At 46.4% G+C, this 25,335-nt stretch overlaps 1 protein-coding gene across 2 annotated transcripts; it reads right to left on the bottom strand.

Annotated features, from left to right (window-relative positions):
- Window positions 1-140: 140 nt before the first annotated feature.
- Window positions 141-24,785, bottom strand: LOC309358493 (V-set and immunoglobulin domain-containing protein 8-like). Of its 2 annotated transcripts, XM_081891682.1 has the most exons (8): window positions 24,706-24,785; window positions 18,912-19,151; window positions 8,536-8,714; window positions 6,622-6,823; window positions 4,924-5,088; window positions 4,395-4,517; window positions 2,635-2,863; window positions 141-645 (listed from the first exon to the last, which is right to left on the bottom strand). In XM_081891682.1, the coding sequence occupies exons 2-8, from the start codon at window positions 18,958-18,960 to the stop codon at window positions 165-167; spliced, it is 1,428 nt and encodes a 475-aa protein (XP_081747808.1). In that variant the 5' UTR covers window positions 18,961-19,151; window positions 24,706-24,785; the 3' UTR covers window positions 141-164. The 2 variants fall into 2 exon arrangements, with proteins under 2 accessions (XP_081747808.1, XP_081747807.1); XM_081891681.1 differs by lacking the exons at window positions 18,912-19,151; window positions 24,706-24,785 and adding an exon at window positions 13,718-14,037.
- Between the last annotated feature and the right edge of the window lie 550 nt (window positions 24,786-25,335).

Below are 25,335 nucleotides of genomic sequence, written 5' to 3'. Positions count from 1 at the left end.
ACAGATCCCAACAGCGGCTGGTACTTGTAGATACATGAAGATGGGAGGCCGGCTGATGAGTTTGATCTCCAGCTCTGAATGAGAAGTTGGCAATATCTATCCCCAGCACCAGTGGTGCGTCAACATTCCCTGTCCCACCCCCTCCCCTCCGCCCGGCATCTGCCTCATATCAAAAGCCCTTCTTTGCTTGCAGATCGCATCATGACTACGGTGCCCTTGTAGGGCCTGGTGTTTCCATCCTGCCAGCGGATGCAGCCGGGATCTGAGGCGGGCGTGGAGAACTTCTGTGGCTCGGCGTAGATCTGATGCCTTGGACTGGAGCCCTTGTAGTTCTCCCCCTTGACGTATCCAGGAACGGAGTCGATTGCTGTGGGATAAGCATCCTTCCCTTTAGCGGGGTAGTAGTGCTCAGAAACATCTCCTTGCTCCGAGCTGGGGGGAGACGGGATTTCGGGGGCCAGGACGACGCTCACGTCGCTGTCGGGGGGAGACGTCATCTTCACCTGAACGATGGGGGAGGCGTACTTGCGGCACTGCGTGTACTGGCCAGTCCGCGTCTGGTAGCCGCCAAGCAGGGAGTGGAGGCTGCTTGCGCGACTGAACGCCTGGCTGCACGGTCTGCTTGGAGGAGCGTCGGCATCCACACTGCAAGAAACAGGATGGGGGGGGAGGCGGGGGGGACCACAAATCAGCTCAGGGTTAGGTGAAACATGTGTCTCCTGCAACAAAATGTTGCAGAACAGGGGCTTTCATCATGACAAGCGTTTCAATCGGCCAACAATGTTCCATTTCATGAGCATGGGCACAAAGGAGGCTGCTTTAAAGAATCTGGTTTTACCTCAGGGGTCAGCAACCTTTTTCAGCTGTGGGCTGGTCTACCATCCCTCAGACCATGTGGCGGGGGGGGGGGGAATTAACGAATTCCTATGCCCCACAAATAACCCAGAGATGCATTTTAAATAAAAGCACACATTCTACTCTTGTAAAAACATGCTGATTCCCAGACCGTCTGCGGGCCGGATTGAGAAGGCGATTGGGCTGCATCCGGTACCCGGGCCTTAGGTTGCCTACCCCTGTTTTAGCTTATCGTTTATCTCAGTTCTTCCTTCTGAATGTTTTAAACGCTTGCCTCACAGTAAAGCGATGGACTATGCTGAATCAGCAAATTTAACAGAAAATAAGAGAACTTAACGACAGCTGTCTTATGGAAGAATGGAAGCCTTTTTTGGATGACTTAAAGAAATATTGTAACATGATGCATTCGCGAGCAGGATTTGAACCACGAGCAACAGAAAGAACTGGAGGTTATTGTAATTAAGGTTCTGGTATATAAGAGCGACAACAGAGTGCAGCAAAGGGGTGGAATAAAGAACACCACAGAAAATGGAATGGGAACCCGATAAAACAAAAGGAAAAATTATTATGTATTGAAAGGTTTATGTGAAATTTGTAGAAATTTAATAAAATAAATTTAAATGCCTGTTTCTTTGCAGTAATTTGAATATTTTGCTCTTTTTGTAATGTGCTTCTTACAATCAAGCAGTATATACAATGTTGTGAAATCAATAGCAATAAATATATACTGATTGAGACCATTGGTCCATCTAGCGCAATATTGCCTACACTGATTGGCAGCAGCTGTCTGGGGTTTCAGGCAGGGGACATCCCCAGCCTTACCTATAGATCCTGGGGATTGAGCAGGCACCTTCTGCATGCAGAGCAGATGCTCTACCATTGAGGCTCTGCTCCTTGCCTCCAACACACATTTCTGCAAACCACATCTTGTGGCAGGGAGTTCCATAAGTTAACTAGGTTATTGTTTTGCTACCCTGAATATGAGTCCTAGGGGCTGGTGTTCCTTTGAATACCAGCACTGCCTGTCCTGGGAAGGGACCTGCCTACCGGACCTGTATATTTGTGAATAATCTGTAATATCCGTGCATTATGAAGCCATTACAAGTGCCCATTTCTTTCTCTGCACAAGGAAATTGAGCCTCTTAATTGTTTCCTCTAACTGCTTTGAGAAGGGAGGAGCACAAAACCATTACAGTTGATTTAGGAACTCATAGCCTGCTCTTCCCATGCTCAGAGCAGTCCATTAACAATTACTCATAAAATTCATTTGTTTACTCCTGAATTCCCTGCTTGGTTTTTTTTTTTTTTTGGGTGTTTCTTATTCATTCTTTTGCTCTGATTAACCTTGGAAGTCCCTCCCCCTTTTCTTCTACTCCCCTGGCTTGCTTTTAGAAATTATAGTGTGTAATTCTTCTCCGACGCCCCCACTTATTCCAACCCTTCCTTCTGAGATGTGAGAATGGAGACGAAATTTGATTCTGTTTGCTTTTAAAGAGAGAACTAGCTCACTTTGCACTTCCCAAAACAATTCACGAACCAAATCACAGCCATCCTGTGATGTCTGCAATTCTCTGGAGTTTGCAGAGCCCTAACTATGGGAGCTGGTGGGGGGAGCTAGCCAGGTTTTTTTGCCCCGGGAGAAGCCTCTGGGAGGCGCTCTTGAGGCTCTCAGCCTGTGTGTATGTATGCAAATATGCATGGGGGGGGCTGCCAAATGGGGTCTTTGACCCGGGTGAAATAAAGCCTAGTCTCGCCCCTGCCTTGGGCTACAATACTCACCAGATCTCGCTGGCTTTGGTCTCCTGGTATTCCTGCTTCGGCTCCTGAGTGCAGCCGGAACAGCAGCAGTCCCAGCAATAATCCTTTCCGCAGTAGCAACCCGGGCAACCGCTACACCAGTTTTTCCCACAGCAGCATGAACAGCACCAGATGATCCCCCCAACGATTAGGGCCAGGGCCAGGAGGGGGATGATGACGGATCCCGCGATGATCAAACCTCTTTGGTAACCTGCAACGAAAGGGCTCTTCAGTGACTCTTTCTCTCACTCCCTAGTACAGTCAAAACAAAACAAAATCCTTCCAGTAGCACCTTAAAGACCAACTAAGTTAGTTCTTGGTATGAGCTTTCGTGTGCATGCAGAAGTGTGCATGCACACGAAAGCTCATACCAAGAACTAACTTAGTTGGTCTTTAAGGTGCTACTGGAAGGAATTTTTTTTGTTTTGACTATGGCAGACCAACACGGCTACCTATCTGTAACTCCCTAGCACAGTGATACCTTGGTTCTCGAACAGCTTAGTTGCTGAACAAATCTGCTCCTGAACGCCACAAACCCAGAAGCGAGTGTTCCAGTCTGCGAAGGCTTTTCGGAAGCCAAACGTCCGACACAGTTTCCGCTTGAGTGCAGGAAGCCCCTGCAGCCAATCGGAAGCTACGCCTTGGTTTTCAAACAGTTTTGGGAGTCGAACATACTTTTGGAATGGATTAAGTTCGAGATCCAAGGTACCACTGTATTACAGTAGATGCGCTATTTAAGCCTGATTTACTTGCGAGATTACAGTTTTGTGAGGTGGTGGGGAAATGAATGAATGAAGAGCAAAGGGGAGAGGAAACAGTCGGAAGGTGTTGTCCGAGATCTTGCAAAGACCCTATGAGATCTTGCATGGCCTTCCCAGGTTTTGTTGCTGCAGAAGCCCTCCGCCTTGCTTACCCAACTCTGGGAAGGTTGTGTAAAGAACTATGTGGGGCTCCTACAAGATATTGTGGGGCCCTCTGAGATCTCAAAAGACATCTTGTGAGATTTTGGACAGCCCCTCTGGGAGGCTATCTCATCACCACCTAACATTCCCATGAATCAATTTTCTACAAAAGTAAATAAAATATCTGCCGCCTCTCCTGGAACACCTTTAATGTTTATTATTTACCGTATTTTTTGCTCTATAAGACTCACTTTTTCCCTCCTAAAAAGTAAGGGGAAATGTGTGTGCGTCTTATGGAGCGAATGCAGGCTGCGCAGCTATCCCAGAAACCAGAACATCAAGAGGGATTGCTGCTTTCACTGCGGAGCGATCCCTCTTGCTGTTCTGGCTTCTGAGATTCAGAATATTTTTTTTCTTGTTTTCCTCCTCCAAAAACTAGGTGCGTCTTGTGGTCTGGTGCGTCTTATAGAGCAAAAAATACGGTATTTAGCAGGATTTATATACTGCTAAACAAACAAACAAACAAACACCCCTCGAAATGGTTTACACAAATGTTCATTAAAACAAACACCCCAAAAGCCCAACTTTAAAAACAAAACATGTAATAAAATTTAATAATTTGCAATAAAAATGTAATAAAACAACATGTTTGGGCAGCTATGAAGCTGGTGGGATGTGGGGTGGGGCAAGTGCAGCCCTGTTTTTAAATGGACACCCCGCAAAAAAATCCCAGTGAAAGTAGTGCTGAACAAAAATGCCCCCCCCCTTTCACTCTCCCACATACCTGTGCCAGTTTTGTCTGGATAAGTTGCCTTAGTGACAAACCCCGCCCTCGCTTACCTCCGCCAAAGTAGATGTCCACGGAGCAGTAGGCCACACCGACGTTATTCCGCACACTGCACTGGTAGGTACCCACGTGGTCTTCGCACAAATCCCTGATGTGGAGGTCTCCAGGGACAGAGCCTGCTTAGCAGAAACGAGAGTGTGAAGGGCTGGTTAACTGGAATGCTTCTGAGAAAGTCCAGAGAGCCTGATCCTTTCCCAAGCCAGGTCCGAGGATGCCCGTATAGCAGTGGTGTCCAAACTTTTTTCAAAAAGGGCTAGATTTGATGAAGTGAAGGGTGAAGGGTCGTGGGGCTGACCAAAGGGCTGACCAAAGTTATTGACCTTTTCTTAGGATTGAAGTTTTTGAGCTTCTTTTAGGATTGAAGTTGTTGAGGTTTTTTAAAAGGATTTTACCCCAGGAAATAAACTGCCACAGGGGCCAGATTAAACTGACCGACAGCCTGGATTAGGCTCCTGAAACGAACTTTGGATATGCCTGCCCTATAGTTTTCCTCCCCCTGGCCCCACTGTTGTCGTCACTCACCCATTGATCCTCCAGGGGGCATCCAGTCCCTGAATTGATGTCCGTGCGTCATGGACCACTGGTAGGTGAGGGGTGGTGAGCCCGTGGAAGTGAAGCAGCGCAGCGTGACATCCGCCCCATAGGCTACGTTACCGATTATCGAGCATTGCGGGAGTAGGGGTCTTTCTAGATTGGCAGAGAGAAGACGTCAGATTCCTACTACGGCAGGGAGCCACCAACCTTTCTAGATCAGCGAGCGTCATAAACTTTTAAGGGTGCACACACATAGTAGACAAAATACACTCCATGGAAACCCATCTCTCACACTTCAAAATATTAGGAAATATTCCTTGAGAAAAACCTCACATTTTGGCAAACAGAACAATCCCCAAAAGCCATTTTGACTCTCCCGAAATGACCTCAAATATTTCTCTGCAATAGAAGGAAGGACATGGGGGGAAAGCTTTCCAATTATCTTTTCGCTTGCAAATCCCGTCAACAAAACTGCCTGGAATCTAGGGGGCTTACCCCCTTGCCGCAAATCCAAGTTTCTGTTAAACTGAGCAAACTGTCAATAGGTGTAAGTTTGTAAATAAGAGATTCAGGAACTAAAGTATTTAATCTCAATGGAATGGTCAGGCTACCCAGGAAATGCCACCAGTGACCATTATCAGGTATCCTGGCAGACAGGATTTATGTTGTAGACCACGTCCTGTGATGTATGTATGATGCTTTTAGGGTGGTCTTTGGCTAAGGGGCTGGGCAATTTCAAAGGTCTTTAAAGGTCCCTGCACCTTTACCTCCTCTCTTACCTCCTTACAAGGAGGTGAGGTAACTCTGTTGCAACAGAAAAATAAAGATCTGCCTTGCTTCCCCTGCATCCTGCCTCCATCCAGTCATCTCTGACCGATCATGGACTTAGGGGACTCAGTCCCTTGGGGAGTTACGCAGAAAAATCAACACCCCCCCAATTTTTCTGTAACAGTGGGCATATATGGATTTTTTGATGAGTGCTGTGGGTACCACCCTTTCTAGTCACTTCTCTCTCCCCATCCCTCCTGCATATAATTTGCACTCCACACCTGGTTGGATGCTACCTATTCATTCAAAGAAGGGCAACCTCAAGTCCAGGGGCCAACTGTGGCCTTTCAGGCTTTGCTAGCTCACTCTCAGCTTTCTGCCTCCCTGGGTTGCATCCCGTGCTAGTCCTGCTCAGAGTAGACCCACTGAAATTAATAAACATAACCCATTTAGAATAATAGAATTGTTGAATTGTAGAGTTGGAAGGGACCCAACACGAAGCTGTCACATACGGGGATCGAACCTGAAACCTTGGCGTTAACAGCACCATGCTGCAACCAACTGAACTATGCAGGCATTCAACTTGGGTCCATTGATTTCAGTGGGTCTGCTCTGAGCAGGACTAGCATTGGATACAACCCAATGCCTGCCTGGACTGAAGAAAGAGAGGTGTGTGTTTGGAAGCTAGATAAAAATTGCATTCATTGCTCCACCCACTATTGCCTCTGGCCCCCCACACCACTGGTAGTGGCCCTTGAAAGGCTGTCCTGGAAGGAATGTCGCCCTCAAGCCTTTCCCCACCCCTGCATTAAAAGTTGAGGACCTGCCCTCTGACACATGCTTAAGGCTACAGTCTTAGCCCCTCCTGTTAAGCAACACCACCATCACCCCAAGAATGGAACAAGAGATGAGGTCCACCTTGCACAGTGATGGTCACTTTGTGGCTGGCTTCTGTGGTCTTCTTCACCTTGCACTCGTATGTGGCTGAGTCAGTGATCTGCACGTCACGCAGTTGCATGGAGGCATCATACAGGCTGGGATCTGGAGAGATGAAACCCACCCTCTGCTGGAGATCAGGAGGTCCAGGGTAGATGACACGGTTATCGTGGTAACTCAGGAGCTTGTGAGAAATCAGACAAGGAGAGGTTGATGGAAAACACATTGGACAGAGGAGAGTGGAGCTTTGTGCATTTTATGATGCTAGTCCTTTTGACGGAAAATTTGTTTTGACATCAGCAATGCCCACAGAAATCTCTGAAGCCAGAGGAGTGTGCTGAGTAATAGTTTTAGCAGCTGACCTAGCCTATCTCAACCAGAATCTTTTTTTTAAAATAAATTTTTATTAATTTTCCAACAAAATTATACAATTTTACCCAAATTTTAACAAATAAAAACATTTTGGACTTCCTTCAGCTTCTCTGGTAATCATTCATAGTTATTCTTCAGTACGCATTCCCTTCATTGTATTGCCTTCATTTTATTCAAATTAGTAAAAATGGCAAACTAAAGTTAATGCCCATCATTTGCATATTTTGTGCAGGTGGGAGAGAACAATTCCTTAGGGACACGGGATTTCGCTTAATTATTTAGTATTATTGTTATTTCACTGGGGGCTGAGGCTCTCTTCTACTCCTTGCGTGGTGACAGGATCGCAGAAAACACAGCTCTTTGGAGACAACCAAACCAGTCTCAGGTTCTGCTTGTGGGCACATTTCTTGGGAGCAGGACTCATGGAACTCTGTGGGGTTTACTTCTGACTTGCCATGTTGACTCGGCCTGCAATGCTCTCCTAGCAATGCAGGGAACTCAGCGCTAAGGCGTTTCTCTCTTTCTTGAGATGGCAGACTGAAACCCAGCGATTTCAGCGGCCCACTTACGCATTGCCAAAACGAAGGGCATAAATCTGCATAAAGCTTGTATATGCTAATTTCTATTTACAGGTAAAGGGACCCCTGACCATTAGGTCCAGTCGTGACCGACTCTGGGGTTGCGGCGCTCATCTCGCTTTATTGGCCGAGGGGGCCGGCATACAGCTTCTGGGTCATGTGGCGAGCATGACTAAGCCGCTTCTGGCGAACCAGAGCAGCGCACGGAAATGCCGTTTACCTTCCCACCGGAGCGGTACCTATTTATCTACTTGCACTTATCTACTTTGAGGTGCTTTCGAACTGCTAGGTTGGCAGGAGCAGGGTCCGAGCAACAGGAGCTCACCCCGTCGCAGGGATTCGAACCGCCGACCTTCTGATTGGCAAGTCCTAGGCTCTGTGGTTTAACCCACAGTGCCACTCGCATCCCTTTTAATTTCTATTTATAGATGCAACTAAATTACTAAACTGTAAACAGAAATACAATCCATCCGCCCAGATGCTCACTGTCAATAAGCATCTTCAGCACCCCTGTTCTCCCTTTTTTATGTTTATGCTGGCCTTGGGCCAGGCAACTCTTCAAGAAGAGCAGGAGACTCCAACATGGCACCCATGAAAAGGCTGAATAAATATCCCCTCAAAAATCCACAGTGCTCTTCCTGCTCAGTCAGCCATTTTGTGACTGACGCCCACAACACTTCCTCAAAATAATAATTATAATTATTATTATTATTATACTCTGCCCATCTGACTGAGTTGCCCCAGCCACTCTGGATGGGGATTCTAAATGTGGCGACAGCCCCCCCAAAAAAGTTGGTGACCCCTGAAGTAGCAGATGGCTTCAAATAAGAGGGCTGTCCTCGCTGAAGCAGAACCCACGATCACCCTACTAGCAGTCTCAGCATTCACTAGATGCCCATCTCTGCCAGGGAGACGGGGACACAGGGTTTGAAAACCACAAACTCACCGGGTAATCCTGGGGGTGTGGACCTGGCTTCACTTGCTTCCATTCAATGTCCCAGCCATTGTCCGGAGTGTCGTCTTCTGGGTCTGATGCAAATGGGCAGCCCAGCTTGACCGACTCCCCTTTGGGAAGGTAGATGACATCCTGCCCCTTTTCCTTGATCCTCACAGCAAAACAGGAAACTAAAAACAAAGAGCCACATGGCACATTAAACCAGGTCTTTTTAAAATTAAAAAACAACAACAATTTTTATTGGTTTTTAAACAAATACAATAACCATTAAACACTTATCCACAGCTAATAGTGTTTGTTTTATCCATTGTCTCTAGACATAACACTTACACATTCAACATTCAAACATATTACTTAACATACGCTCTCCGCTGAGAATATTGAGCAGCTGGTGTAAGAAGATTTTAATTTTTGGTCATTAACATAGTCAAAGAAGGGGTCCCTGTTTCTTGGAAGGTGTCTCTATTCATTAGGCTTTTTATTGCCCTCCTGTGTCTAGTGAGACCTTGCTGTATCCCAGATAATATTCTCCCAGACTAAAACCAGGTTTTTTTCTACCAGAAAAGGTTTTGCAAAGTGTGGTGCCTTTCATAAGAATGCGGCAGAAATCCACTACCACAGAATTCCTGACAGGCCGTCCAGTCTGTGCTAAAGAACCTGCAATGAAGACCCACCAACCTCTGAGCAAGACTCTGTTCCACTGTTGAAGGTATTGTCGGGAAGTTCTTCCCAACGTTTGTCAAAATCCACTTCCTTGCAATTTGAACCCACTGGTTTGTGACCTCTCTGAAGCAGCAGAATGCTATGAAGATGGCTATTAAGAACACAAGAGCCCTGCTGGATCAAGGCAGCTGCACATATGGTTGCAGCTTTTTACCAAAGTGTATGCCAGTAAAACACTGCAGAAAGAGGCGCTGACGATGGCCACTAGCTTGAACAGCTTTACAAAAGGAGAATAATAATAATAATAATAATAATAATAATAATAATAATAATTTATTATTTGTACCCCACCATCTGGCTGGGTTTCCCCAGCCACTCTGGGTGGCTTCCAACAAAGATTAAAAATACATTAAAATGTCACACATTAAAAACTTCCCTAAACAGGGCTGCCTTCAGATGTCTTCTAAATGTCAGGTAGTTGTTTATCTCTTTGACATCTGATGGGAGGGCGTTCCACAAGGCAGGCGCCACTACCAAGAAGTCCCTTTGCCTGGTTCTCTGCAGCTCTGCTTCTCACAGTGAAAAAACTGCCAGAAGGCCTTCGGCGTTGGACCTCAGTGTCCGGGCAGAACGATGGGGGTGGAGACGCTCCTTCAGGTATACTGGGCCGAGGCCATTTAGGGCTTTAAAGGTCAGCACCAACACTTTGAATTGTGCTCAGAAACATACTGGGAGCCAATGTAGGTCTTTCAGGACTGGTGTTATGTGGTCTCGGCAACTGCTCCCAGTCACTAATCTAGCTGCCGCATTCTGGATTAGTTGTAGCTTCAAGTCACCTTCAAAGGTAGCACCACGTAGAGCGCATTACAGTAGTCCAAGCGGGAGATAACTAGAGCATGCACCATCCTGGCAAGACAGTCCACAGGCAGGTAGGGTCTCAGCCTGCGTACCACATGGAGCTGGTAGACAGCTGCCCTGGATACAGAACTGACCTGCGCCTCCATGGACAGCTGTGAGTCCAAAATGACTCCCAGGCTGCACACCTGGTCCTTCAGGGGCACAGTTACCCCATTCAGGACCAGGGAGTCCTCCACACCAGCCCACCCCCTGTCCCCCAAGAACAGTACTTCTGTCTTGTCAGGATTCAGCCTCAATCCATTAGCCACCATCCATCCTCCAACGGCCTCCAGGCACTCACACAGGACCTTCACTGCCTTTACTGGTTCCGATTTAAAAGAGAGGTAGAGCTGGGTATCATCCACATATTGATGGACACCCAGCCCAAACCCCCTGATGATCTCTCTCAGCGGCTTCATGCATATGTTAAAAAGCACGGAGGAGAGGACAGAACCCAGAGGCTCCCCACAGCTGAGGGCCCAGGGGTGTGAACACTCATCCTCCACCACCACTTTCTGGACATGGCCTAGGAGGAAGGAGCGGAACCACTGTATAACAGTGCCCCCAGCTCCCAGCTCCTTTAGACAGTCCAGAAGGATGTTATGGTTGATGGTGTCAAAGGCCACTGAGAGATCCAGCAGAACCAGGAAACAGTTCTCACTTTTGTCCCTAGCCCACCGGAGAACATCAACCAGTGCGACCAAGGCAGTTTCAGTCCTATGATGAGGTCTGAATCCCAATGGGAAGGGATCCAAATGGTCCGCATCCTCCAGGCGTGCCTGGAGTTGTTCAGCAACTACCTGCTCCATTAGACGGATCACAGAGAATAAGGCTACTACCCTCCTTCAGAGGCAATACAGACATTCCCACACTTATGTGCGATAAACTTACGCACGTCCGTGCATATGCATGGCTCCAGGATATAAATAAAGAGATTCAAACCAGGAGATGGTGGGAGAGAGCTGGAGAGCCCCCATGGCTCACCAGGAGACCCTCCCTGCAGCCCAAAGAGGATGCTGTTGAGGGCGAAGGAAGCCCCAAAGAGACCAGAGGTGAAGTGGGGCTTTGTTTACACCAGCCAACCCTAGAGTGCCAGCTCTAGTTGAAGAGAGATTTGTGCGGAGAGCAAGCAGGAAAAAGAGCTGGAGAGCAGGGGAAACAGGTGTTTAGAGGCGTTTTAGAGGGTGTGTTCCACTTACGCGATTTTCACTTATGAATGCGGGGGCCTAGAATTTAACCCCCGCCTAAGTGGGGGGGGGGGACAGACGCCTATATACATCTGAGAACCAGTTGCTGGAAACCATAAGACGGAAGAGAGCTGTATTGCTCATGTCATGCTTGGGGTTTCCCCCCAGAAGCAGCTGGCTGGCCACCGTGAGAACACGATGCTGGACTTGGGTGGGTCTTTGGCCTGATCCAGCAGTGCTCTTCTATTAATAATATTAATATTCTATTAATAATATTAATAATAATTAATGTAATTGGTTTTAACTTTCATCTGCCCCTCCTGCAATAAAACATGTTTCTCCCATATCAGTCCATAAAGGTGTAACTCACCAACGCTTTGACATTGCACCCGGAGGCAGAGCCTTCCATTGTCTCCAGAGACAAGATGGATGCCGACAAGTTTTCAACATATGGTTTTAAAGAGTTTTAACTTTCCTTGGGAATCTGCTGGGGAACGGTGGGTAATAAATTTAGGAACCACCCCCACCACAACAGCAGCAAAGTTCCTTATGTTCTGAATTGCACCACCGACTCCCTCTTTGTTTCCTCAATCCAATTCAAAGTACCCCTTAGGCCATGCACGACTTAGCAGCAGGATATCTGATGGACCTGCCTTCTGCTATATTCATTTATATTTGATCTATATTCTGCTTTTCAACTGAATGATCGTCAAGGCGGCTTACAGTGGGCTGCAATTAATAATATATTAAATTAAATTGTAAATAAAATTTTAAAATATGCTTGTGCCACCTTTAAAGTGGGGCGGCTGGGGGGTGGGGTGGGGGGAGAAACCTCACCAAAGCAGCATACAATTAAAATACCACAAAGTACAAACAGCAATCTGTGGGGCTACCCTTGGAATGTCAAGGGCAGCCCTCAGAAACCTCAGCTGGTCTAAAACACATTTACTGGGGTCAGGGATGATGAGCGCTTTAGTCCAAACAACAAGTTTCCCACCCCCTGTTTTAGAGACTGGATTTTTATTACTTGCCTACCATAATTATTTTTTACTTTGCTTTTCCACACTGATTATTATGATGTTTTATTATGCTTCTCAATGCAGCTGCTTTTAAACTGTTTTACTGCTGGCTTTTACTGCTGTTTCTTCCTTTTAATGCATGGCTGCTTTTATTGTGTTTTTCGATTTCCCTAAGCCACCTTGCCCTAGTTCGCACGACACGGTAAGCCCCTTTGCTCTTCTTGGGTCCTTTTCGACTGTTGCGCCATACGGAGAACGCTATCCAAACTGGGAGTCATAATCTTTCTCCTCACTCAGGTTTAAAAATGAAGTTGCATAGAATGGCGCACTGGGATTTAATTTATTAGCAAGCTTCCTTCAGTTGCTGCCCTTTCTTTAGAGAGGCAGTCAACACAGCTGCTGCAGTAACAATATTCCTCCTTAGGAAAAAAAGTGTGGGTGCCCATTTATATATTGATCATCTGCTGCCCTCTGTAGCACCAAGTAAGTGGCAGCCATTTTGAATTATCCAGAGTTTAACAAGCTCCTCAGAAAAGGGCATTCTGAAGGGAAACAAAGCAGTGGCTGCTCTGATTCTCTTCCCCACATACAAAACAATAATCATAATCATAATCACTGCTCAAAACATAGCTGAAACAAAACAGGCAATTTCAACGGCTGTGGAACAGTCCTTGTCAGTCCAGTATGGCCCTAACCTGATATTAGGATTATTTCCTATCCTTTCGTTGAAAACACAGCGAGTCTCTGGTGCTTGTTGTGCTTAGTCATACCTGCTGTGAAAACTGAGATCGTTGTCTAGGATTAAGATAATAAACGGGTATGATAATAGTTTAGAAACATTCAGAAACCTGTTCCCCAACTCTATCTAATTAAAATTATGGGATACCCTCCAACAGTCCTTGTTTACTTGGAACAACCCTGATTTTCTCGCCCTTGTCTCCAGGAAATCACGGTTCCTGTAGATTGAGGAATTGAGTAAAGAAAAGGGCGTAAGCTTGTGCGTTTCCCCAAATGGGAAACCAGTTTAGGAATTGGAGCTCCGCATGAGGAGCTCCACTCAAAAGCATTGTCAACACCTAAAATGATCGTTATAATGATAAACCATTGGTGGGAGGGAGGTTCAAGTACACAAGAGCAGCCCTGCTAGATCAGGCCAAAAGGCCGATCTAATCTAGCATCCTGTTGGCCACAGTGGCCAATGAGATGCCTCTGAGAAGCCCACAAGTGGGGCATAAAAACTGTAACAACCCTCTCCCCACATGCAGCTCCCAACTACTAGTATTCAGAAGGTATATCGCCTCCGACAGTGAAGGCAGAATGCAGGCATTGTGGGGTCTGATAGCCTGATCTCCCATGAATTTGTCCAATCCTCTTTTAAACCTCTCCATGTTCGTGGCCCTCACATACAGCTGGTGGGAGTGAAATCCATGCAGAGGGCTAGCCTTGTAAGCTGGGCCGGCCCTCCCATTAGACGGGTTGAATCTCTTGCCTCAGGTGGCAGTTCACAAAGAGCAGCAGACTGGTATCCCTCAACCAGACCACCTGCTCAGCCACGGTTTGGCTCAGTCACCCTCCGGCTTGTCCACTATCCCCACCCATCTCCCTGTGCTTGCACTGACATAGCTCTGTGGCAGAGCATCTACTTTGAATGCAGAAGGTGAATCCGTGGCAGGTTGGGCCAGGGAGAGAAATCCTGGACAGGCCCCTGCCCTGCCCATCAGTGTGGAGAATACTCAGCGTGGACTGACTCAGTAGGATGCAGCTTCCTCCGTTCCTATTGAAGTATGAGGAAGCAACAGCAAAGGTCACTGAGCTGGTGGTGTCAGTGGCTACAACACATCCCGCCAGTGGGTAATATTGCAGCCATTTTGAAACTCCTTTGCTGGTAGAGATCAGTGAGATCTCTGCAAGGATGAGGGGAAAATGGCTCTGCACTTTCTCTTCCCCTTATGACTCAGACTCTGTTCTGCACCAGGAGCCTTTGCTTCTAACTATTGTTAAGCGTTTGGGTTTTAAGATGGGTGCCAGACCCCCCTAATCTAGCAAGTGTTAGAATTTAATACAGATTTCTAAGGTTTGGAATAGCCAGGCTAGCCTCCTGCTGAGGCGATCGCCTGGGTGATGAGCCATTAAGGGGAATTCAGGAGTTCAGTGGGAGACGGCAAATGGGTGGGGGGCCCTCCCTCAATGGAAAAACCCAGAGTTTGAAGCAGAGGTAGCAGTGATGTGACCTTGAGGTAAAGCAGCAAGCTGGAGAGAGAGTCAAAGCAACAATTGAGACCAATGTTTGATTTCTGTTTGAATCCAAAGCTGTAGCTATGGGAGAAACAAGACCCTTTTGGGGTATTAATGCTGTGAACCCCTCCACCGTAGGTTGCATACATGCATAAATAAACCGTATATCCCAAAGACACCACAGTCCCCTCTGTGGAAAACATGAACCCTGGATAAGTGCCTGGAACCCCTGGAATCTCACACCACTCAGAGTTTGGGGTGGTGTGCAATACTGTGGTGTTAGAAGTGGAGTTTCCAGAGCGTGGGTGGGCAGCTGAAGGATTTGGGCAGCAAACAGATGCAGTCAGTAGCTGAAGGCAAGGGGGAAGATGGTGCCTCAGAGAAAGGTTAGCAGGCTAGAACTGAGGAGCTGCTGCTGCTTGATTTCTCCATTCCTTGGGAGCATGCTGTGGGGAATGGGGCGCAGGAGGAATTGGAGGTGTGTGTGAACGTGCAGGAGGAGCAGCCAGCACCTGAGGAAATGATGGTGGTTTTTTTGGTGGAGGAAAAGCTCGAGGCCTATGTGCATGCAGCTGGCTCCTGCTGAATTGGGAGAGATAAACCCCTCAATGATTTTGGCCCTTGGGTGCCCCAATATGGCATTGTGGGGTGGGAACCAGTCCCTATATTGGGTGCAGCCCTTAAGTAGTCTGGGCAGCCAGAGTCATCCAGGGTCCCATGGGTTTTGGGGGCAAGAGTCACTGTGAGGGTTATTTTCCTTTGTTTGGGCCCATGAAGCATTTAAGAGATGCTGAAAGTAAGCAGAGGTGGTGGGATTCCTGGCTGCCATTTTGGGTGGACTGAGCCACCTGATCCTGAGTAAAAGGACTTGTGCCAGGACTTGGATTTGCAGTTTGGGGCAGGGGGTGAAGTGGATGGGCCCAGGGGCAGCAAGAGGAAGTGTGCCTGTGAGGAAGCAGATGTTCTCCTAGAGTTGGGTCTTGAAGCCCTGCTTGCAGCTACAGAGACTGTTTTAGGACTCAAGTGTGAGTCTGGAGCCCCTGATCCACAGCCCCTGATCCACAGCTGAAGTGAAACTGAAGGGCTCCTAAAAAACTGATGCTGTGATTTGATCCTCGAAGTAGCTGTTGATCTACTGGGACCTTTGTGAAATCCCAAGAAAAAGAGTAATTTAGGCAACTGCATGGTGTGGAGGTGGGGTTGCTGTATTGGGACTGCTTATTCGCTGCATGGATCCTTCCTGAAAATTTAAGCATTTATTGTTATTATTTTTAAAATGCTGTTATTTTTGCATGCTAGAAACTATTTAATGGTTTTTAGGAATTGTAGAAGCACCAGGAAAAGGATGAGCAAGGGTAATGAAGCTCTAGTACTAAGGCTTGCATCTTGACTTAAACATGTTGGAAACCCATTATTTTGGGGCTGGCAAATGTGGGAGACTGAGTAAGCTGCTTTGGGATGCAGAACTGACTGGGAGTGTGCACCAAAGGGAAAGAGGGAGGTCTTAAGAGATCCTGATGGACTGGAACTTGCATGAAAGAAATCAACTGTTACTCTCCTGGTGTTGTATTAAAAGTGCAATTGTGTATTATTATTAGTTTTGGATGACGTGTGTTCTAATGCCTTTGCTAACTTGCCTGTTATTTTTCCGCAGGGAAGCTGTACTTTGCTGTTTGTTTGTACATCTAGGACCAGATGTTCTTGGGGAGGGGGTAGTGTTATGAGTTAGGAGCGTTAAACTGGGTGCCAGACCCCTCTAATCCCTGGATCCAGAAAGTGATAGAACTTAATCAAGGCTTCTAAATCTTGGACTAGATAAGATAGCCTCCTGGTGAAGAGTCATTAAGAGGGATTAAGGGGCTCAGTGTGAGACAGCAAATGGGGGGGGGACCCCTTGTTTGAATCCAAGGTTTCGGCTATGGGAGAAACAAGACCCTTTTGAGGTGTTAATGCTGTGAAGCCCTCCATTGTAGGCTCAGGTTGTCTATATGTGTAAATAAACCATATATCATAAAGACACCACAGTCTCTGCTGTGCGTCATTCCAAAAGAAAACATGAACCCTCAGTAAGCGCCTGGAAGCCCTGAAATCTCGCACCGCTTTGAGATTGGGGTGGCGTGCAACACTATTATAATTAGCAGCAAGTCGTGGACATCTTCCACTTGTTTGCCCAAATTAAGGGGTGCGAAATTGGGGTCAATCTCAAGCAGGCAGCATCCTTGGCAATCTTCCCCAAACACCTCTTTCTCCTGCTTTCCTTCCTCAAGAAACTCACATTTTTTCCATGACTTAAACCACTTACTGCTCAGTACCAAGCTGCAAGAAACATTAGAGGATATACAATTCCATTTGCTTAGATTAGAAGAGGAGGCAAATTGGGGTACGGGGCATTTTGCAGGGAAACTGAGGATAGGGAGAGCAAAGCCAGGGACAGATGTTCTTGTTCAACTAATCTGGAATGCCATGATGAAAACTGAAGGAATACAATCTCAGAAGGGGAGTTCCCAATCTTATGCAGATCTGCTCAGCAGGAAGTCTCATTGGGTTTGCTTTCAAACAGGGATATCATGGATACCACCCACCCACTAGGGCTCCTTTGTGGGGAAGGGTAGAATATAAAGTTAGTTTTTATTTATTTATTTATTTATTTATTTATTTATTTATTTTTATTATTATTATTACAACACAGCTGCTGTTCTGGAAAACAAAGTAAGTCCCTTCTGACCATAGCACACACAAACAATATAGAAGTCTACCAGTTTGTTTTCAGACAGCTGGTTGGGATTTTTTCCCACCCACAAGCCATACAACCCGGAGGAACATAACAACAACAATTACTAATAAATAATAATAATAATAATAATAATAATAATAATAATAATAATAATAATGTTACATTGCTATTAGGTTGTCGCCAATGCTGGTCCTACTCAGAGTAAACCCATTGAAGTTAATGAGCACAACTAACAGGTTCATTACTTTCAACAGGTCTACTCTGAGTAGAACTTAAGTACAACTTATCATCAAATAAAACGCTGCCCGTTCTAACACTTTCGCACGGCAAGAGGGGGACATGCTTGCAAAAACCAGGTAAATAAGGAGGAAATGAACAAGAAGGGAGAAACTTTGGCAGGATGGAAGAATGGGGCAGCCTCAGGAGCCACATAAAACGAGGCTGGGGCAATCATGAGCTCATTGCTTCCTCACTTTTCTTAAGTCCCCCAAAGTCATAGAATCATAGAATCATAAAAATGTAGAGTTGGAAAGGACCACGATTTATTTTTATAAACTGAATTGATATTAAAATTTAGCTTGCAGGCAGGGGGCTTTTTATCTGTGCAAAGCTCCACACTTTTTCAAGAGCAACCTTTCCCCCTATTGTTGGCACAGCCATTATTAGTTAGCTGAATGGTGACCTTTTTAAAAAAAATGCCTGCTCCAAAGGTTTTATCTTACTACACTAGGGATTATATAGCTATATCTGAAATTTCATGCATATCAGTTAATATCTTGACACTGCTCCATGAAAATAGCTGTTTACTGTACTTGGCCGTTTTCCTACATTGTGAAGGCTGAAATTTCAATTCAGTGGAGGAGGGTCAAGATATTAACTGATATGCATGAAATTTCAGATATAGCTATGTAATCCCTAGTATAGTAAGATAAGACCTTTGGAGCAGGCATTTCCCCCAAAAAATTTTTTATGAACCGCCCTACTTTTTAGTGGTGGCACCGCTGTCCCAGGATGTGGTTGCCAGGCTACTCTGGATGACCACATTACAGATGTCCTTTGGCGCTTTTTCTTCTCCAAGCCTTTTAATGATTAGTATTGCTGCTTTTTCTCTGCATTTATTTATTTATTTATTTAAATTTATTTAAATCTGCTTGCCTGCATTTTTATGATGATGATAAAACAGAATAAATTGAATACAATCCTTTCAATTAAAAATGATGGCATTGTAAAAAAATTATGATGGCATGCGTGTATACTAAATTGTGCTTTAAAAAAAATATTTCCTCCCCTCTCTGCTTAAAGATTCTCCTGGTGGTGTACATTTATCCTCACAACAACCCTGTGAGGTAGGTTAGGCTGGGCCACTAGAATGGGGATTTGGAACCGGGACTCCCTCTAGCCACTTGACACCTCAGCCACTACACCACACTGCCTCTCATCAAAGGCAACACTCTTTTTTCTTCATCGTACAACAATATAAAATATTGGGTTCTCTTGTGGGCTATTGCCCTTTAGTTTGTGCTCACCTCTTCTTTGTCGCTTTTACAACACAGAAATTAAATGCATGCAGAAAGAAAGAAAGAAAGAAAGAAAGAAAGAAAGAAAGAAAGAAAGAAAGAAATGTAGCCTTACCTAGCATCACACAGAAGACGAGGGATCGAAAATCCTTGTTCCCTGGCATTGCAAAAAAATGAAGCTGGACTTCTGTGAAGAGCAGCTGCTGAAGAGGCTTGTTGCAGGCTCCAAGGCAGGCAGAGTCTGTCAACTGATGATCTGGAGACGGGTGTCAAATCTTCTCCCGGGCTCACTTAGTCTGCGCTGTCAGGATTCCTTTGGGTTGACTTGCAGCAGGTGACTGAGGGCCTCCAAACTCTGTAAAAGGAACCAGTGGCCCATCCCAGTTTCCTTTGAAGTAATTGCAATGCACACTTAACAATTAGGTCACACTTTCATCTGAGAGGTTGCCAAACACACACACACACACAAAACCAAGGATGTGTGCAAGTCAAGTCCCTTGCTGGGATCCACACGCCTAAACTTTAGGGCAAGTCCGTTCAGTTTTCTCAGGTCTTTTATTTATTTATTTTTGAAATTATCCTAAAATAATACGTTGCAAAGAAAACCACAGAGCTATTTGCTGCTAGGCTTTGGATCCAGGATGTGGCGTAGAGCACTTGAGGAAGGGAGCTTTTCCTTTATTTTGATGCATTGTGCAATTAATATACAATGAGCTTGCTGCCCTGTGATCCAAGCACGCTTGTAGAACATTTCCCCTCCATCCTGCAATTTGTTTGATTACTATTTTTTAAGCACGGAATTCCAAATTTTCCTTCACACATTTTTACCTAAGAGACGAGCACGTTTTTAATCTAAAACACACATTTTAGTATGTTTTTGAGCTGCATATACGGCAACATTCGGAGAAGGGGGTTGTATTTTGACCTGTGAAGCAGTCCAGGAAGTGAGAATAAGGTCAATTTGCTTACAAAATGTCCATTCAAGCATCGCTGGTCTTAATTCTGGCTCAGAATCAAACCAGCTTCAAGCCACTGTCTAGGATCCTGGCTGGTTTCCCTAAACCATGAGGTTTGGGGGCAAAGACAAACTATAGTTAATTCCAAATGGACGTGGAAGTGGCTCACCAGGTAGGGTAGAACAGCACCTGTTGCTTCCTGGCAGGTGAGGCACTGCTTATTCCCGGAAGGGAGATGGGTGATGCAGCGGTGGGGTGGGGGTCAGCATGCTCCTTGCTGCTGTGTTTGCACTGCACCCCATAAAAACAACCCTGCTGGATCAGGCCCATGGCCCATCTAGTCCAGCATCCTGTTCTCACAGTTGCCTCTGGGAAGCCTGAAATCGGGGCCTGAGTGCAGCAGTGTCAGGGACTGGCTGGTGGCTCTGGCAGTGTGTGGCAGAGGAATAATAGTAATAGTAATAATAGTAATAGTAATAGTAATAGTAATAGTAATTTATTATTTGTACCCCGCCCATCTGGCTGGGTTTCCCCAGCTACTCTGGGCGGCTTCCAACAAAGATTAAAAATACATAAAAATGTCACACATTAAAAACTTCCCTGAACAGGGCTGCCTTCCAATGTCTTCTAAAACTCAGATAGTTGTTTATTTCTTTGACAGCTGATGGGAGAGCGTTCCACAGGGCAGGTGCCACTACCAAGAAGGCCTTCTGCCTGGTTCCCTGTAACCTCACTTCTCACAGGGAGGGAACCGCCAGAAGGCCCTCGGAGCTGGACCTCAGTATCTGGGTTGAACAAAAGAGGTGGAGACGCTCCTTCAGATATACTGGGCCGAGGGCTTTAAAGGTCAGCACCAACACTTTGAATTGTGCCCGGAAATGTACTGGGAGCCAATGTACGTCTTTCAGGATCGGTGTTATGTGGTCCCGGTGGCCACTCCCAGTCGCCAGTCTACATAGCTGTCAACGTTTCCCTTTCTTAAAGGAAAATTCCCTTATTCCGAATAGGATTCCTCACAAGAAAAGGGAAAAGTTGACAGCTATGCCAGTCTAGCTGCTGCATTCTGGATTAATTGAAGTTTCCAGGTCACCTTCAAAGGTAGCCCCACGTAGAGCTCATTGCAGTAGTCCAAGTGAGAGATAACCAGAGCATGCACCACTCTGGCGAGACAGTCTGTGGGCAGGTAGGGTCTCAGCCTGCGTACCAGATGGAGCTGGTAGACAGCCGCCCTGGACGCAGAATTAACCTGCACCTCCATGGACAGCTGTGAGTCCAAAATGACTCCCAGGCTGTGCACCTGGTTCTTCAGAGGCACAGCTACCCCATTCAGGACCAGGGAATCCTCCACACCCGCAGGTCTTCCATTACTTTGTCTAATCCTTTTGTAAAACCATCCAAGTAACACCCCCTGACACACACTCCCATCATCTTGGGCCCTTCACAGGAGCTGCCTCATGGTGTCCAGCATCACCCTTCCATAATGCCTAGGGGTCATGGCAGGACATCTGCAGCACTCCTTGTAGGGAAGGAGAGCAGGCCAGAACGGTGGCTGCTAGGTGGCAGCTACCCCAAACAGTTTCGCTGACACTTTCACCAAAGGGGCAGCGCACATTTAAACAACAACAATTAAACCTCCACCCCCCACAGGTCCAGCTTGACAGGTGGGTATCATAGAATTGTAGAGTTGGAAGGGACCACCAAGGCTCATCTAGTCGAACCCTTGGCAGTGTGGGAGTAAGGCATGTTATTTAATTGCACAGCATTGTGCTGCTCGTTGGGGCTGCCATGCACAGCTCTATTGCAAGCCTCAGGGATCCAGTTGATGGTTGATCCTTACAAGAACACTGGGCAGAGGACTTTGCAATCTCCCAACATGGTCCAAGCAAGTCTATGCCTACCCCACACGCGATGTCATATATGGCGTCCAGTGTAAGGCAGGTAGGGCCTGGCTTGAGTGAATTAACCCTAATTTTTAAACTGATGGGTTCATCAGCAATTTTTTAGTACTGGAGCAGTAAGAAGGCCCAGTCAGTGGGTCAGTGCATCTGGCTGTTAACCAGAAGGTTGATGGTATGAGCCCACCCAGGGACAGTTGTGGGTAAGATACCTGCATTGCAGGGGGTTGGACTAAATGACCCTCAGGGTCCCTTCCAACGATGATTCTATGATATGGCTGGCCACCTTTTTAACATTTTTGCTTTATTGTGACAGCAACACACTGAAACCGATATAGATGCAAGAAGAAAACCGCCACACCCTTAACACCTTGTATCATTGAATAAGATCAGGCCACGGAATAATTAAGCGAGGAAAGCTACAACCCAGTTGGGACAAACTTCTGAGGCGGCAAAGAGATAGGATCAGGCTGCCTTAAATCTAAACCACCCACCACTGTCTGTTATTAGAAAAAACAAAGTATCACCACCCAAAACACTCTGTTTAGAGCTAGACGTAGAAACTCACTGAGGTGGTACATTCATGAAATTCATCAGCGTTTTTGTGTGAATTGCTCCTGCTGTGCCCATTTTTCTGTGCAGTTTTGCCCAATATGCATACTTTTACAAAGCAAATTTCCCTATTACAATGGATGTTTGTGTTAGTATTTCATTCTCTCCTGGCAGGATCATGTGATTCTCTGTTTACATTCCATAACACTGTAAGTGTAGGAACGGAACTCAGACAAGAGAACTTCCATTCTGTGTGCTTTTGGGTTTTGCTCTTTGTTCTCTGCTCTCTGATAGAGAAGATGTGTGTGAGAGATGCTGGTCACCCCAGCCATGTTTTGTTGTTTTAATTTTCTGTAAAAAAAAGAAATGTGTGATGCCACATTCCTTCATCATCTGGCTACTTGCAGAACTCTGCTAAGCGTGCACACAGCTCCACTGGATGTGTGTCGCAGTGGCGTCCGTGCAGGGGATGTACAGATAGTTTGTATGTTAATTTAATGAATGTATGCCGTCACATACAACCATTGCCCAAATATATGCCTTTTTGCACACATTACCTGCCTGGAGAACTGCATTGCAAAATTCAGAGAAGCGCAGATTTTGAAGGATAGCTGTATTTCGCCTGGCACATTTGCTTTGGAGATTGCAAATTAGGCAAGCTTGCCTTCAAATGTGAACTGAATCAAATTTCTCCTTAATCCCTACTCCCCAATAAAGATGGTACCCAAAATGTTCCTTGGTTGGGGGAGGTTCCATTTGAACTATACATTTAAAGCAGTATTATACCACTTCAAACAGTCGTGGCTTTCCCCAAAGGCTTCTGGGAATTACAATTCATTCAGGGTGATGAGAGTCATTGGAAGACTTCTCCCCATTCCCCTCACAGAGCTACAATTTCTCAGAGTGGTTTAACAACCAGTTGTAGCTCTATGAGGGGAATGGGGCTCTCTCAACAACTCCCAGCATCCTCAACAAACTACAACTCCCAGGATTCTTTGTGGGGAGCCATGGCTGTTGAATGTGGCATGATACTGCTTTAAATGTGTAGAACAGGATGGGGCCAAAATCCTTGCTTGTGGAGAGCTAACAAAAAGGAGAAGGCCGTGCAATAAAGTGTGTTACTGAAGTTACGGTGTCCAGTGAATTATTTGGTGGTGGAATGAAAGAGCAATCTGCAATCTGAAGCTGCAATACAGGTTGTCCCAGACTCTTAGTATCCATCTGCTTGCACAAGGCTGGGGAGCCTGTCGGTCTCCAGGTCAGTGGTTTCCAAATGTTTTCGAACCTCTGCCCCCTTGATTCCACCCACAATGCCCACTACTCTGCCCTATAAAAGGCATTGTGCAGAATAGTGGTTTGCATGACCAGCTAGGGAAGATAACAACACCGTAAAATTCAGCACTCCCACAAATGAAGATGCAAGGGTGAAGGAAATTGACAGCATGTAATCTTTATACATGAGTGGCTTCCCAAACATGCACAACCCTTCACCTACCACAGACATGCGGTAACTACTAAGAAAACCAATAGCTATTCCCGATATTTGTGATTAGTGACAACTCAGAATCGTAAATACATACAAACGTGACCAAAGGAAATAGCTTTGAAAGCGTTAAGAGCAATAAAGCCTTAAAGAAGAGGCGAGGAAGGTGTTTCTCTCTGGGCCAGGGTTTCCTAAACTTGGGTCTCCGGCTATTTCTGGACTACAACTCCCATCACCCCTAGCTAGCAGGACCTGTGGTCAGGGATGATGGGAGCTGCAGTCCAACAAGAGCTGGAGCCCCAGGTTTGGGAAACATTACTCTAGGCTCTAGCCTGGTCCATCATAAACAAGGAATAAACGTGCTGGGAGGGGCCCAACTCCAGCACCCCACTGCCGCCTCCTTGCTTCTTACTGCCCTTCTAGGTACTCTCAGTCCCCCTACAAGGGGTGGTAAAGGTAAAGGGACCCCTGACAGTTAAGTCCAGTCGCAAACGACTCTGGAGTTGCAGTGCTCATCTTGCTTTACAGGCCGAGGGAGCCAGCGTTTGTCTGCTCTGCAGACAGTTTGTCCAGGTCATGTGGCCAGCATGACTAAGCCGCTTCTGGCGCAACAGAACACTGACACCAGAGCAGCGCATGAAAACATTGTTTACCTTCCCGCCGGAGTGGTACCTATTTATCTACTTGCACTTTGATGTGCTTTCGAACTGCTAGGTTGGCAGGAGCAGGGACTGAGCAACGGGAGCTCACTCTGTCACGGGGATTCGAACCACCGACCTTCTGATCGACAAGCCCAAAGGCTCAGTGGTTTAGACCACAGAGCCACCCGCATCCCAGGACAAGGAGTGGTACCAACCACTTTGAGAACCACAGCTGCAGATGTTGCTGACTCCCATCCACCCTCACTATTGGGCAGTGCTGGTTGGGGCTGATGGAAGTCAGATTTCCAAGATACCTGGAAGGTCTCTAGCGCCCACATGCCATCCCAGCCCAGCCCAGATCAGCCTCCCTCCCAAACGGTACCTTGCTCCACGCCTCTCCGACCGTGCATCCGGGCCCTGCCTCTCCGCTTTCTATCATCCTGCATCAGGAAGGGAAGGAAGGCCACCTGGGCACAGACAACGCCCTGCACCTTTCAATTAGAGTTTGACAGCCCGGAGCTAATTGGTGGTGACTCGTCCTCCAAACTAAACCCAGATGTAATTTATGACAGCAAGCAAAGGAAACAAATGTTTGGATTCATCGCAGGGCAGGGTGCCTTTGCTAAGGCACTAGGCATTTTGTGGGACATCCCTCATTTTCACCAAACGGCAAAACCAGATCTGGCGAGCGTGTGGTGAATGTTTCTATAAAGTTTACGAGGCTCGGGTGCCTCCCTTGGTTTCAAACGTTTTCGTGAGGAAAGGACTCGTACTAATCACTATTCACATGTATATTGCGCTTTGGCGTATGTCATCATAAGGTCTTTGGTCTCAGTGCTCCTCACAACAGCTCAGAAAGATAGGCCAGAGCAGACTGCACATGGACCATGGGAGATTTTGCACACACACACACCCCTGGGCTTTTTACAGTTAATTAATTAATTAATTAATTAATTAATTTACAATGTGTATATATTGATGGGTGATAACGCCAAGGCCTGGTGCCTCCCCC

The sequence above is a fragment of the Podarcis melisellensis genome, assembly GCF_964234715.1.
Source record: "Podarcis melisellensis genome assembly, chromosome: 16".
In the NCBI taxonomy this organism is placed as follows: Eukaryota; Metazoa; Chordata; class Lepidosauria; order Squamata; family Lacertidae; genus Podarcis; species Podarcis melisellensis.
The sequence above is the reverse complement of the archived record's forward strand: the minus strand, read 5'-3'. Positions and strand labels throughout refer to the sequence as shown.